Here is a 13,623-nt window from a genome sequence, read left to right on the forward strand (position 1 = left end):
CAAGCAGGCAGCAGCCAGGCAGTTGGTGGGCAGCGGGCAGACAGCGGCTGCCCTCTCCCGGCCGCGGCACAGCCCTGCTCGGCACTGGGAGAGGGAACATGCTGTTTGATTTATGGGAGTTTCTGGATTGCACTCTATTTCGTCCCATTCTGCTCCCCTGTGCATCCCTTCCCGGCCCCCATGCCATGAAGCGCAGCCAAAGAAACCTGAAACTCAATTTCACGCTTTTTTTGTGCTCAGCTCTACTTTCAGGGCACTAACAGACACCCGCTGCTCCATATAAATGGCTTCAAGACCTTTGCCTGGATCCCCAAAATCTCATAGTCAAGAGCTGGCCAGCACCCCTTCCCCACTGTCCCTCCCGGCACCACAGCTGAGCACAGAGAAACCAGGCAGCTTCAGTAAAAAACAAAACTTTATTTGGTCCATCAGAACCTGAGTTTGAAAACCACCCTTGGATAATTCATATCATATAGGGATTACTGATCTGATTTACAGTTGATAAAATATCCTATGTTTCTTAAGAGCTGGAGAGTATTTACAGGGTTAAAAATATTCACAGCTCAGAAAGACAAAGAGAGGAAAAAAGTGAAGGACACATCATCTTGAGGAGGAAGGAGAAGGGAGGAGAGAAAACGGATCAACGAACGAAAATACGGACAGAGCTTGGCTCAGCAGCCCCAGCTGGGAGGCCAGGAGGGTGCCAGGGCAGCCACCCCCTGCCCAGCCCTTGGCTCCCTGGAGCGGGAGGGAAGGACAGAGGGACACACTGGGCAAACCCCACAGCCTGCACTTTGCCCTGCCCAGGCTGGCTGGGTGCAGGATGTGGGGTACAAGATGCCCCCCAGCATGGTCCCCACCGGAACAGGGCGCAGCATCTCCTACCATCCCCCCCAAGCAACCTGGGAAGGAAAGGGTAACACCAAGGGACCCCCAAAACACACACACACACACTTACACACACACACACGCCTGCACCAAGCCACAATCCCCTGAAACCATGGGGTCAGCCCCTGCCACGGGGCACTGGCCAGGGCCAGCAACACCCTAAGGCTCTTACAAGCCTTTGCCTTGTGCTCACTACCTTCCATGGGGCTTGGCCTCTGAAGGACGGGGCTGTCTGCTCCTCCTCCTCCCTGGCACACAGCAACGTGGTAAAACCATGGGGAGCCTCTCCCCGAACCCTATGTCTGCACCTGCTGCCCTCCACCCCTTACCTCCACAGGGCATGGGGACAGGGGGCCCCTGCAGGGCAGTGCCCTGGGGTCTGAGCCCAGCTCGGAACACATGGCTTCTCTCCAGGCACTGCTTTCAGCGGCTGCCTTTGCATAGTAACACTTGTGTGATGAGTTGAAGGGGGTCCCTACTGCCACAGCCCCCCCCACGAGCATCACCCCATGACCCCGTTCCCTGCTCTGGAGCAGCAGCAGAGGAGGGCACCTCTGCATTTTGCCCCGAGGTATGATGAACACCCGGCAGCAGCAGCCTTCTAAAACAACCCAGCGCCCTCTCCTCCCCAGCCCCGGCACCCAGGACAGCCAAGGCGGATGCGGGTCCAGGCGCCAAAGTGGACCCCGATCATAAGCAGCCAGCATGGGCAGCACCACAGCGGGGTGACCCCAGCACTCCCTGGCCCACCTACAGTACCTTGGTGCCACACTGGTCCTGGCAGCGGACAATGAGGGGAACAAGACAGTGGGAAGGACCTGGGGACAGACGGAGGGTCACACAGATGGACAGACATCAGAGGTATATTCTTTTTTTTGCAGCGCCAGGGCCCTGGCACCACGGGAAAGAGCAGAGTCCTGAGCGTGGTGCCTGGGAAGGGCCTTGAGAGCAATCTCCAGCCCCCTCCACGGCTCCCACAGCCCCCCACTGCAAGCCTGGGGCAGGCCGAGGGCACTGGGCCCCAGAGCGGGTATGGGGCAGGTGGGATCCTGAGATGGCCCCATGCCCCCAGCTGCTCCTCATTAAAGTGCACGGGGCGCCAACGGTGCCAGGGTGGTGGGCAGAGCTGCTCCTGGCCCTGAGAGCTCGCCCTGGCCCCGCGGCATGGGGCAAAGTGCTGGGTGTGATGCTTCAGCTCTGCCCCACTGCTCAGCGCTGACAGCTCAGGGAACGACCCCAGGCCAGAGGCTTGGTGAAAATAACGGGGGAGCAGAGCGGGGAGGGGGAGGCGCTTTGTCATAGGGGCCGTGGGCCGTGGAGCCCAGCAACCTCAGGTGTGAGCAGAGGGTTGTGGGTGCCCTTCGTCGACATCCAGTCATTGAGGAAGGCCTGGGTGGCTTTGCGGTGAGCCAGGCGGTGGGTGATGGAGAAGCCGGCATTACCCTCCAGCTGGGAGAGGATCACCAACACCTGCCTGTGAAAAGAGTGACGGGCTCAGGGCCAGGCAGCTGCCTCTGTCTCAGCAACCCCACCACCTCCTGCCTGTCACCCCAGTGCCCACCCTCTTCCCGTACCTCCCTGCCAGCCCCAGGCTCTGCCTTGCTCCAAGCTTCCCAGGGGCCAACAGCACCAGGCTCTGTTCTCAGCGGGCAGCCCCCCACCAACCCACCCCTGCCTACCCCGGACCTGTGCAGGGGGGGCACGCTGTCCTGCGTTTTGAGGCTGCCACGTGTGGAGACGACGTTGAAGCTGTCGGTGCAGTCACACTGGACGTGCAGGTAGGACTTGGGGTGCCGGTTCTCCACCACCACAATGAGACCTGCCCAGCCGTGTGTCAAATAGTAGCAGGTCATCCCCTCACGGCCCTGGGGTAAACAGCAGGGTCAGGGGTGTGAAGCCTCTGGGCACCCCTGCCTCCAAATCTCACCCCCTGGAACAGCACCTTCCACCTCCAGCCAAGGACTGCCCATCTGCTGGGGTAGCCCATGCTTCCCCAGGGAGCAAAGCGGGTGGGTGTCCATGTGGTAGGAGGGGACTAGGCGGCAGCCAGCACTGGCACAGCCCTGCCTGACTCCTGCCAGACCGAGAATACAGCAGAGGCAGGGTCCAGGCTCCTGCTGGCACCATCACCCCCATCCCTTCCAGCCCCTGCCCCATGCCACCTGCGCCCACCTCGTGGCGCTCGCCCTTGTTCTCAGTCAGCAGGATGATGGCATCAGCCAGCGTGGTGGGCTGTGCCTCCACCTGCTCCACCATCACCAGTCGGGAACTGTAGATGGCCAGGATATAGCTGGAATAGTCAGTGGCCGGTCGGCTGCTGGTGGGACTGGATGCTGCGGAGACACATGGAGGAAGGAGGGGAGGGATCGGTGAGACTGTCACCAAGCCCACAACCCCCAAGAGCAGGGTGCTGCTGGGTTGCTGCACATGCAGGCAGCCTTGACCCCCGGCAAGGTCCCCACTGTGAAGATCAAGGGCTTTGTCACCTCTGCCTCCCCCAAGGTCTCTGCCAGCATTACTGTGGGGAGGGCAGCCCAGCCCCTTACCCTGGGCGGCGGCAGGCCCTGCCAGGGCGGCGCTCCAGTGGTTGAAGGCACAGCACACAACAGCGTACTCGCCCGGCTCCAGCATGACGTCGCAGTTGACGAACTTCTTGACAGCTCGTTTGCTGTGAGCCATCAGCCGGCCCAGGCTCAGCTTGTTCCCGCTGGTGAAGGTGGCCCGGAAAACCATGATGCATAGATCCAGCAAGTGACTGTCCACCATGTCTGACCGCCTGCGCCGGGAGGGGGAGAAGGGTCAAACATCACCTAAGCGCCCTCCCGCAAAGCACGTGGAGGTCACAGGCAGGATGGTGGATCCAGTGAAAGAGTACTCCCGCTGCCCCAAGTACCCAGCCCCAGGAACCAGTGTGTATTCAGGGCTTGGGCTACAGCAAAAATATGAGCAGACCCTGAGAACTAGAGAAACAGCAGTGGGGGCCCATGGGATGGCATGGGATGAGAGGGAAATGTGTTTGGGATTTCTCCTGGGTCCGGGTCACTGCCTGCAGCCCATGCGCTGCCCAAGCTCACCTGCTGCCCTCCTGGAAGAGGGCAAACTCCAGGGCGGCACGCTCCAACACCGTCAGCGATGTCACTGTCACTGGCCCGTTGGCCTTATTGGGGAACATGCCCTGCACACGCACCTCGTGCCAGTCCGAATGGAGCTTGCAGATATCCACGGAGTCAAAATACCTGTGGGAAAGCTGGGCTCAGCCTCAGCAGGGTCCTCTGCAGGTACAGTGCTCTGCCCCCATGCCCCAGCACGCTGCAGCTCATGCAGCTGGGAACAGCAGGCACCGGCAGGTCACCCTCACCCCCCTGGGGATGCTCAGTCCTGCCTGCCCCATCTTGACCCCCATGTCCCATTTTCTGTCTCCTGCCTGGTTTTCCACCCCACAGCCTCTGCCTCCTGGGCACTACCGTACTTAATGAAATCGCTGTACTCCATCCAGAAGACACCCTCGCTGCTGCCATGGGGCATTAGGTCATGACGCAAGGGAGCTGGCCAGTGTGGCCACTCGTCGGACCAGCTGCCGTTCCAGGAGAAGCGGCCCCAGGGGTTTCGGAGCCGCAGTAACCTGGGGGAAGGGGAAAAACGGTGTCAGAGGCCTAAGAGGAAGGAGAGTACAGGGAAGATCACCTCTGAGATGATCTGCCAGCTCTGCAGACCCAGCCAGCCCCCTGTAGAGGGCACCATGTCGCTTCTGCCCCTGCCTTTCCAAGTCCTCACAGCATCCTAGATCTAATTTGCCGCCCCCACATGCCCACGTCCTGCAGCTCTGGACCGGCTGTAGCTCCCTCTGCCCTTCCCTGCCCAAAGGGCCTCCAGCCAGGTGCTGCGGGGAAGGGGCTCAGCGGAGAAGGGGCTGCTGAGCATGTGCCTGGAGCTGCACAAGCCCAGGAGTGACATGGATGAAAATGGGGCTTCATATAGCACCCAGGCCATCAGGGGCAGCACCCCTTTCATCTCCCCACCCTCCAAAGGTGAGAAGGATGCCCTGATTGCTTCATTGAGTTGAAAGAGCTCAACTCAATCCTCTGCATCTTGTGAGAAGACCAGGTGAACCATTCTGCACCATAGGGCATCCTGCAGCAAAGCAGCTCCGGACATGAAGCCAGTGCCAGGCAAGGACAGCTTATATGACAACAGCATTTACAAGACACCCTGAGATGGAGAAACAGCCCTCGCTGGCCATGAGGACGGGACACCAAAGAGTCCTCAAGGTCTTGCACTCAATTATCTCTCCCAGGGTTTCTGCTCAGGCTGTTGGCAGGAACATCAGCTGTAACATGTCAGCCTCCACCCTGAACTCACCTGAAGCCTTGGACATCCCGCACATCCAGGATGGAGTAGGCGTGCCGTGGACGCAGACCCATACTCTCGTAGACCACATCATCCACTTTCATGTTCCCTCCGCCACAGGATGCGCCCATAAGGAACCTGTACAGGGGACAGCAAAACCCTCAGTGTCCTGCCAGGCCTGGCATGGAGGGGAAGCTCGTCCCTACCGCTCAAGGTATGGGACAGATTCCCCCCCAGGAGGCTCCTGGATATTCCCTCTCTGCAGCAACACTGTAAACCTCCCCGGAGCAGTGCCCAGACCCTGCCTGCCAGAGCTCTGTCTGGGCAGCAGTGAGCTCCCTCCACCTGCTCACACGCATGCTTGAGTGCAGGCTCCATGGGAAGCTTCTCTAGCAGTGCCCTCACCTGCAGGGCTGAAAGCCCTGCCCATGCATAGCAGAGATTTGCCCAAACCTTGCCTGTTTTCTGCCAGGCCCTGGGGTCCTGTCTGTCTCTGGTGGCTGGCAGGGCTCAGCCACACAGAACGGCAAGTGGTACGTCTGCCTCCACTTCGCAGGCAGCTGGTCCTTTCTGCAGGGGTGACGACAGGCTATTCGGGGCAGGAGGTCTCCACTAGCCAGACTTGCAGGGACACCACATGCTGGGACCCATCAGCCTCCCATGTAGCCCTGTACTGCAGGCTGGCAGGAACAACCCTGCCTTCAGCCAACCAAACTGCCCTCCTGCTCCTCTTGCAGGAGTGATGAGCAAGAGAACTTTGCTTTTGCTTTGCCTCCTACAGACTGCCTATAGTCATGCCCAGATATGACCAGCAAAGATGCCATGTATGGGTGGGAGACAAGTACAGGGTCAAGCACTTAACAATACAAAAAAACTCAAAGCAAAGCAAGCAGGCTCAATGCCAGCCACTTCAAAACTCCTGTAAGACAGCAGTAAAGGTGCACAGAGAATCCACCAGGATTTTAATTTCATATGAAAGTTAATCAAAGGAGAAATAATTTCATAGAGCTTAGAGGGGGAGCTCCATCAACACTCCAGATTAATGCCAAGGGTGGTGGACTGCACCCTAGGTAATGCACCTCTCCTCTGAGCCTCTACAAAGGAGAGCGGTCCCCCTTGCCCCCCTCTTCAAGCATCCATGCTCCTGCCACAGTGCCCTCCTGCCTCGTCTTACCCAGCCTCCTTAGAACTCAGCATTTTGGCCCAGATGAGGTCAGTGTCAATGGGCTCCTCGCGAGGGTTAGTGGAGCTGACCTGCAGCATCAGGCTCTCGCAGGGGGCACCCGTTAGTGTAGCCAGGCCTTCAATAGCACGCCCTGCCTGGAGGGCAAAGTACGAACCATGAAGCTTGGCCAGCGCCTTCTCAATGAGGGCGACCCACAACTGCTTCCTCTGGGCCTGCAGAGAGAGAGAGAAGCATGTCATGAGCTGCCCTGGGCAGGAGATGGGAAAGAAAAAGGCAGCGCACGCAGACAAGGCAAAGCCCCACTCACTGACCCCTGCCAACCCTCCCACTGCGGTGGGAGACGGAGAGACAGGAGCAGTAAGGCCAAGCTCCCAGGAGCTTGTCTTCATGAGGCCAAGAGAGACCCCATTCACTGGCTGCTCAGTGTTTTGCTTGCACAGTTTAATTCCTCTTGGGAAAATGTCCTGGAGTGAACACCCAAGAGACCTGGATGCCAACAGAGCTGCACCCCGGGGTGCTCAGGCAGTCAGGCTGGCAGTGGTGGATGTCCACCTTGTAACCTAACGGTCCCTTCCTTCTGCTTCAACCTGGATTTAAAAATGTTTAATAATGGAAGAGGATATGGAGCCCATCTGGAACAGCTGCACACCGTTGCAAACCAAAACCAACACACCTTTGGCGGAGGAGGCTGCCTAGAGCACGCATGGCTGTGGGACTGATTAGATTTTACCCATCGAACAGAGGTGTTGTTTCAAGGACAAACTCCAAAAACTCCCAGGCAGACGGACAAAGTCCTCTACTCCAGCACAGGGACAGTGGTAAGATGTAATGAGAAAATGCAAGTTTTGCAGGAGGGAAACTCTCCCTGGAGTAGCTTTGCTTTGGTGCCAAGCTATTGCTTTTGGCATCACTAGGCTGATAATGGATTCAGAAAGAAATGCAGAAGCTGCATTAATGCACCCAGAGGTCTGCAAAGCCTCCACTGGCCACGTCAATGCAGGCTCAGGGTGCAGACTTCACCTCTATGTCCAAGCCACCATTGTGGGTCTTTGGCGTGCCACAGGGTGCAGTCACCAGCCGCACTTTACTCCTGGGAATATTCAGGCTGGGGGGAAATGCTTCCGCTCCAGCCCCTGCCTGCAGGGAGGACACAAAGAGGAAGGTGTACAAGGGCAGAAGGCAAGGAGACATTTTCTGGCCTCCAGGTCAAATTGGGTTCAGTACCCAGTGCTTGGAAGGCAGCAGGAGAAAAGCACTGTCACACTGTGACTGTGTGCAACTCACAGGTGGCAGCCAAGAGCTGGGAGAGGAAAGGAGGGCAGTGAAGGTTTCTTTCCAATGGATAAAGAAAGCTTACAAGTGCTTTTCACTGTTTTTTGAGTCCCTCACTCAACAAAATCCATGTTGTTTTTTTCTGCCTGATCTGCAGCCAGGGAGCTCTGATAAGAGCCTGGTTTTCCTTTATTTTTAAAACTCTCATTTTTCCATTTTTAGCCCCCACATTCAGTTCACACAGCTAAACACTTGGCAGAAAAATCTTGTCACGATTCAGATGCCTCTGGAAACAAAGGCAAGGCAAGCCCAGTCCATGTGAAAACCTTAAATTTAAAAAAAAAAAAAATTAAAAAGGCAAAAAAGCAGACTTGAAATTTTAAGAGAGGAAAGATGGATGGAAAAGAAAAAAAACCAAGACAGGCAAATCTTATGCTGAAAATCATGTGTTTGACTGGATCCTCACTGTCTACTGTGAGGCAAAATGTAGACACAGACTCCTTCTTCCCCTCTCCAAAGATTCTCCTTCCAGCAGCGCTGGCAATGATTTTGCCCCACTCAGTGTCCCTGGGGGGATTCACCCATTCTGCTGAGGAAGCAGTGAGGCAGCACAGGCCTGGCAGTGCCGTACCTGTGCCTGCACAGTGCGAAGCCCCTGCCCGGACCCCTGCCACTCTGCCCAGAGCCAGGGATAAGGGCTCAGGAGGTGGTGCTGCCAGCCGTGCCAGGACTGCCACCCCGTAAGGCTCGTTAGCTCTGATGCAATTATCAGTTGCCCCAGGACTGGGCCACCTTCATGCTGTGGAGGGCTCAGGTCACTGAGCCCACACAGGCTGGGGACTGTGCAAGCTGTATTGACATTAAAGTTCCCCAAACATTCTTTTTCTGGGCCCTGTTTCCCCAGCCAGAGTCCTGTCCTGACACCTGCAGCTCACACAAATGTGGTTTGGGGCTGCATGTACTTTAAAACAGAGAATTGGGATTTGCAAAACGAACTCCAACCCAGTGGTCCTGGGTCCCTGTCTCCTCCTGACAGCAGCACTTTGTTTTGTTTGGCAGATTTTCCTGCCTAAGTTTCAATAAAGACGTTCTCAGTCTCCTTCATGGATGTGATCCCAGCAAGTGCCCCTGGGCCTGGCAGGCAGGGCAGGGCGTAATGCACAGTGACGTCCCAAAGTGGCTGAGGGAGCTTCGTTAATCCTAGCAGATGCCATGAGTGTGCTCAAAGCAACCAGGCACTGGCTTGAAACAGGCTGATTTGTTGTGCAATCCCCTCCCTCTCCACAGTCCCTCCCTGGCAAAGCCAAGCTGCCAGACCTCCCTGCAGAGGAAAGAAACAGCTTTCCCTCAGCCCCTTGCAGTGCAAAACAGAGGTTAAAATATTTTCCTTTTGCTGTGAAGAATAAGTATGGCTTCTCCTGCAAGTGAAGTGGCTGTGGTGCAGGGAGGAGTGAGGGAAAAGCAACTGCAAATGAAATTTCTCCATTGCAGCCTGGAAAATGCCAGAAAGGGCCTAAATAGGTTTATATTATGGCCTCAAAGAGTTCAGTTGTCTTGAGGGTGCAGCAAAAAGCAGGGTCCTGAGCTGCAAACGCCCCATGCAGCACAGAGTAGGGGCCTCATGTGAACGACAGCAGTACTCTTCCCACTGCCTCCACCAGTCCTCTCCTGGGAGAGCCAGGGACGAGCCTCCCCCTGCCCCTGGAGCACTGCTCACCCCCACACAGCATCCCTCTCGCCCCAAGGGCCACTGACCTGTGAGAAGAGGAGGTACCCGCACTCATCGCACGGCAGCATGTCATCCACCAGCACTGTGGTCCATGTGCCATCCTTGCACAGCCGCACCTGGTAGGCACCCTCGGGGCACAGCGTCCTCGTGATCATCACCCTCTCCACCAGCTCTGGCCGCTCGGCCAGCACGGCCAGGGCGCTCAGGAACCTGCCGGCAGGACGGGACGCAGCACGGCCTCAGAGAGGCACGGGCAGGCAGCAGGCAGCTGCCCATCTGTGCAGCACAGGGGACTGTGGTCCACAGCTGCTTGGTAAGGGGTGAGGCAGAGGATGGGGTACATGCCTGGGGGTATAAATGGGTTTGAGTAGGGCTGAGGGGTCTGATCTGGAGTTGGATGAAGGCAAGGAAAGGAAGAAGGGGCAGGAGGGTGTCAGCCTGGCTCGCTCCCCCTTACCAGCAGTTTCCCAGCAGTCCCTGCAGGATATCCGAGGGCCTGGGTGTCCGAAACACCGACCACTTCACCGATCGGTCCTTGAAGATGCTACAGTTGATTTCATGGGGTCGCAGCCACTGTTTCACCCTCTGCTGCACGCTGTCACCTTCTGGGAATCCCACAGACTTGGGCCCAGGGTGGAAACTGTCGTCTACAAAATTGACTTTGTTCTGCGAGAGTAAAAGGCAAGGAGAGCATCAGTGTGCATCTGTACGGCACACAGCTCCCTGGGGCCTCCTGGGACAAGACTGGCCTGGAAAGCCCCCTACTGCACCCCCAGGAGTGAGAGCAGAGCCCCCAGCCCTCCCACTTGGCCCAGGCAGCCCCTTCTGATGCCGTGCTGTGGAGCAGGTCTGGGACCGGGTGTCTGCTGGCAATGGCAAAGATGGATTTTGTGCATCAGGTCCAGCATTCCGCTCTGCCATGAGCTGGCTCACCCCTCTGGCCCCCAGGCTCCAGACTACAACTCAAATCCGCCTTTTTCTGTTTCACAGGAACCTCCCCAGGCAGGGACTGTCTCGCACTTTGTGCTGGTGCTAAAAGCTGGACCGTGGGGGACCTTGGCTACTTCTATAAGTGGCAAAGCATGCGAGCAGCAAGCCTGCGAAGAGCCACCTGGCAAGCAAACACTCCTCAACCCAAGCCCTGTGCTAAGGGCTGAGCTGCCCCTGCTCTGGAGTGAACATGCTGGGTTTGGCAGTCCTGTGTCAGCCCCGAGACTCATCCATAGAGGACATTAGGGGCAGCGTTCGCAATTGGATTCAGCCAGACCACAAACAGGCAAGCAATTCCAGAGTGAAGGTATCCTACGTCTGAGCCCACCTGCAATAGCTGCTGTGTATTAAATAAAATAGGATGGACTGAAGGGTAGATAATCCTGTAGGTATTAGCCACAGACCTTAACGATTCTATGATTCTATGAACTTCACCGAGTGGAGAAGGGCAGCTTTTTCAGACTGTTTAACACAGGATGAAATAAGAACCAGGATTTCTTTGTTATTGTTAATTACATGAAATTAAATTCTTTCAGCAAAAGCTGGCTGTAATTTAAAATAGCTTTTATGCATGCCAAACTAGTAGTTGTCCTTCCTCTTTTGTTGCAGTCCTACGTGAATGCCTTCTATGTTGTGCCTCAATTAGCACTTCCAGCTTCTCTTTTGCAGAAGGGTGTTTTTCAGCTAATAGATGTCACTGTTCAAATACCAATGCGGGCCACAAAGGACACGTCACAGGGCTTGCTGGATTTCTCAAGGGGAGCATTTGCTGACAAGGGGTGCAGCTGCCAAGCAGCCACCTCTGCCGTATCAGCCAGCAACCTCATTGTGCCACATCCCAGCCTCACACACTCGCATCTCAGGGTGCAGCTGAGACTCCCCAGGAACCCGTGGTGCTGGGCAGTGCAGACACAGAGCAAGGCAGCCGTCCATGAGTCAGAGCCAGTGGGTGTTGCAAGCTTTCTGTCCCCTATGGAGTCACTGCGGTGCTTTTCCAAGCAGCAGGAGTGGAAGAAACCTTCAACCTCTTTGGTATCATGGCCAGAGTCTCACCAGAGCCAGGCCAGTATTCAGCAGGACTGCAGGAGCCTGAATGTGACCCCAAAGACCTCACTGGCACCAACAACGGTGGCAATGCAAGAGCAGTAGCAGTGCAATTCCGCAGCAGCATCAGGAAAGCCTGCCTAAAAAGCTAATTACCTTTATACCATGATGTCTCCCTTCACATATTTCTAAATGCTTTAAAGAAATTGTCACTACCAATATCCCTGGAGATGAAGGGAAAGAGAGGCACGAGCACTGCAGAGGCAGCATCAGAGCAGCGGGGAGAGGAGCAGGTAACTCCTCTCATGCCCGGCAGTAATAAGGCTGCTCACAGATGACGCCAGACAAGGAGCCCTGCTTATTTCTCCTGCAAGAGGATAAATCCAGGCATTGGACACCCTTCACTCCTCCTGCTCTGCGAACAACCCTCTTTGCACCATTCTGGACCAGAGACATGACATGACCTTATCTGCTGCCACCTCCCCAAGTCCGCATGGGCTGATGAAGGCCATTGCTTTGCCCAACATGGTGTGGCTGCCAGTAGCGAACTGTCTGACAGGTGGAGAAGGAAAACAGAGATGGAGCCTCCCCAGCATACAGAAAGGCTCTGCAGGCAGAGGTGCCAGAGTGTGGCACAGACAGCAAGAGTCCTGGGTTGTCTTTCTAGCTCTGCAGAATGTGCTGATGCATGCTGTTCTTTGGAAAGGGGGAAGGATAGTTAATCAGAGGAGAGAAGTGTGAGACAGCGGGATAAGCAAGAAAGGGGACACCACAAGACAGGGAAGCAGATGCCCAGTGCAGGGGCAGCTAGTGAAAGAGGTCAGCTCTGCTCTTCTCCCAGACAGAAGAGAAAGGGTAAAGCTAAAAGTGAGGGCCATGCACCAAGAAGTGTTGGAAAAGGCACCCCTGGAATAGTGGAGGAGGGAGCACCCACAGCAGGAGCTCGGGCATAAATCCCTGCAGGGAGTAGCGCAGCAAGGCAGGCTGCTACACACAACCTGGGGCATGGGGACAAAAGGCGGAGGAGAACTTGGACAGCCTGACAATCTTCTCCAGGGGAAGGCTGAACAGCCTATGAAACACTGCGGACAGAAGGAAGTTTTGAGGCTGCCTTACAAGCCAGCCTGAACAGCAGTATTGGTGGGAGGCTGCAGGGACACCAACAGCAGAGCAAGCATGCATATGGGAGCAACTCTGTCCCACCACTGCTGTCAATCCTTCCCTCAGACCTGCAGAGCCCTTGACTTACCATAAACAGCATCAGAACATAGCAGTGATTTAGTTTTAGGGGGATTTTCAGGAGATGGCCCACGCTGATATAATAGCCCATTATTGCTGGCTTAGCGAGCTGAACAGGCTCAGCCAAGGCTCTGACCGAGAGCTATGCTGGATGGGGCAAAGCTCCCCTTCTTGGCAGCAGCAAGCTGCTAATTCAGCTTGGCCATCTCTCATAATTCATCCTTCAGGCTTGATTCCACTGGATATAACAGATGTTCCCTGAGTACAAAAGAGGCTATTCACTTGCTTAAAAGAGGGAGATAAGCAGAATCAGGGTCTCTCTGCTATAAAGACACACACATCTATTAGGATGGACATGTAGCAATTAAAAAACCCACAACCCCAAAACAGGATAACTCTCAACAGCTTCCTGCCCGAGCCAAACATCATTGTGAACCCCAGTCTGCGCAGCAGAGGCACAGGCATGGACGCACTCCTTCGATCAGGCAGAAAAAGCCTTGTCTGTACGTCAAAATGGGACTGCAACTCCCTTTCCATCTGGTCCAGAAGAGCTGGAGACTTCCCTCAGGAGGAGGGCAGAGAAAGAGCAGCATTCACAGGAGCATCTTATGCCACTCAAGGAAAAACTGGGGCCATCACTGTGCTGTTTGAGACTGAAACCCAACAGATCAAGCCAGATAATTCACAGTGGGAGGGGAAGGTGATAGCATGTGCCTGAGACCCTCAACTGGAGTCAGGGTACAGCTAAACCTCAGCCATCCTTCACAAAACAGGGGTGAGCCACTTGCAGCTGCAGCTGTGCCTTCACAAACACCAAAACCAAGAACACCAAGGCCCAGGTCACAGTTCTTGAATGCTTGCAGTTGCAGGCAGTGGCAGCAGTTCCTCTGCCTCCACCTCTGCCAGTGCTCTGAGCCTCTGCCTGCTG

The 13,623-nt window shown here is 55.9% G+C and overlaps 1 protein-coding gene across 9 annotated transcripts in view; it reads right to left on the bottom strand.

The window, feature by feature from the left end:
* Positions 1 to 397: 397 nt before the first annotated feature.
* The window catches only part of CAPN15 (calpain 15), a 60,391-nt gene continuing 47,165 nt past the window's right edge, over positions 398 to 13,623 (bottom strand). For 7 of the 9 annotated variants that reach the window (XM_075105908.1, XM_075105911.1, XM_075105905.1 and 4 more), the window contains 10 exons: positions 9,880 to 10,088; positions 9,449 to 9,632; positions 6,410 to 6,633; positions 5,248 to 5,373; positions 4,358 to 4,510; positions 3,963 to 4,124; positions 3,435 to 3,664; positions 3,061 to 3,221; positions 2,575 to 2,753; positions 398 to 2,362 (listed from right to left, as the gene is read on the bottom strand). In XM_075105908.1, the coding sequence (XP_074962009.1) occupies positions 2,185 to 2,362; positions 2,575 to 2,753; positions 3,061 to 3,221; positions 3,435 to 3,664; positions 3,963 to 4,124; positions 4,358 to 4,510; positions 5,248 to 5,373; positions 6,410 to 6,633; positions 9,449 to 9,632; positions 9,880 to 10,088 (1,806 nt within the window). In that variant the 3' untranslated portion in view covers positions 398 to 2,184. Of the gene's footprint in view, positions 2,363 to 2,567; positions 2,754 to 3,060; positions 3,222 to 3,434; positions 3,665 to 3,962; positions 4,125 to 4,357; positions 4,511 to 5,247; positions 5,374 to 6,409; positions 6,634 to 9,448; positions 9,633 to 9,879; positions 10,089 to 13,623 lie in introns of all 9 variants that reach the window. The other 2 variants (XM_075105907.1, XM_075105914.1) reach the window with 2 other exon arrangements.

This window comes from Phalacrocorax aristotelis, chromosome 10 (assembly GCF_949628215.1).
Source record: "Phalacrocorax aristotelis chromosome 10, bGulAri2.1, whole genome shotgun sequence".
Classification (NCBI taxonomy): Eukaryota; Metazoa; Chordata; class Aves; order Suliformes; family Phalacrocoracidae; genus Phalacrocorax; species Phalacrocorax aristotelis.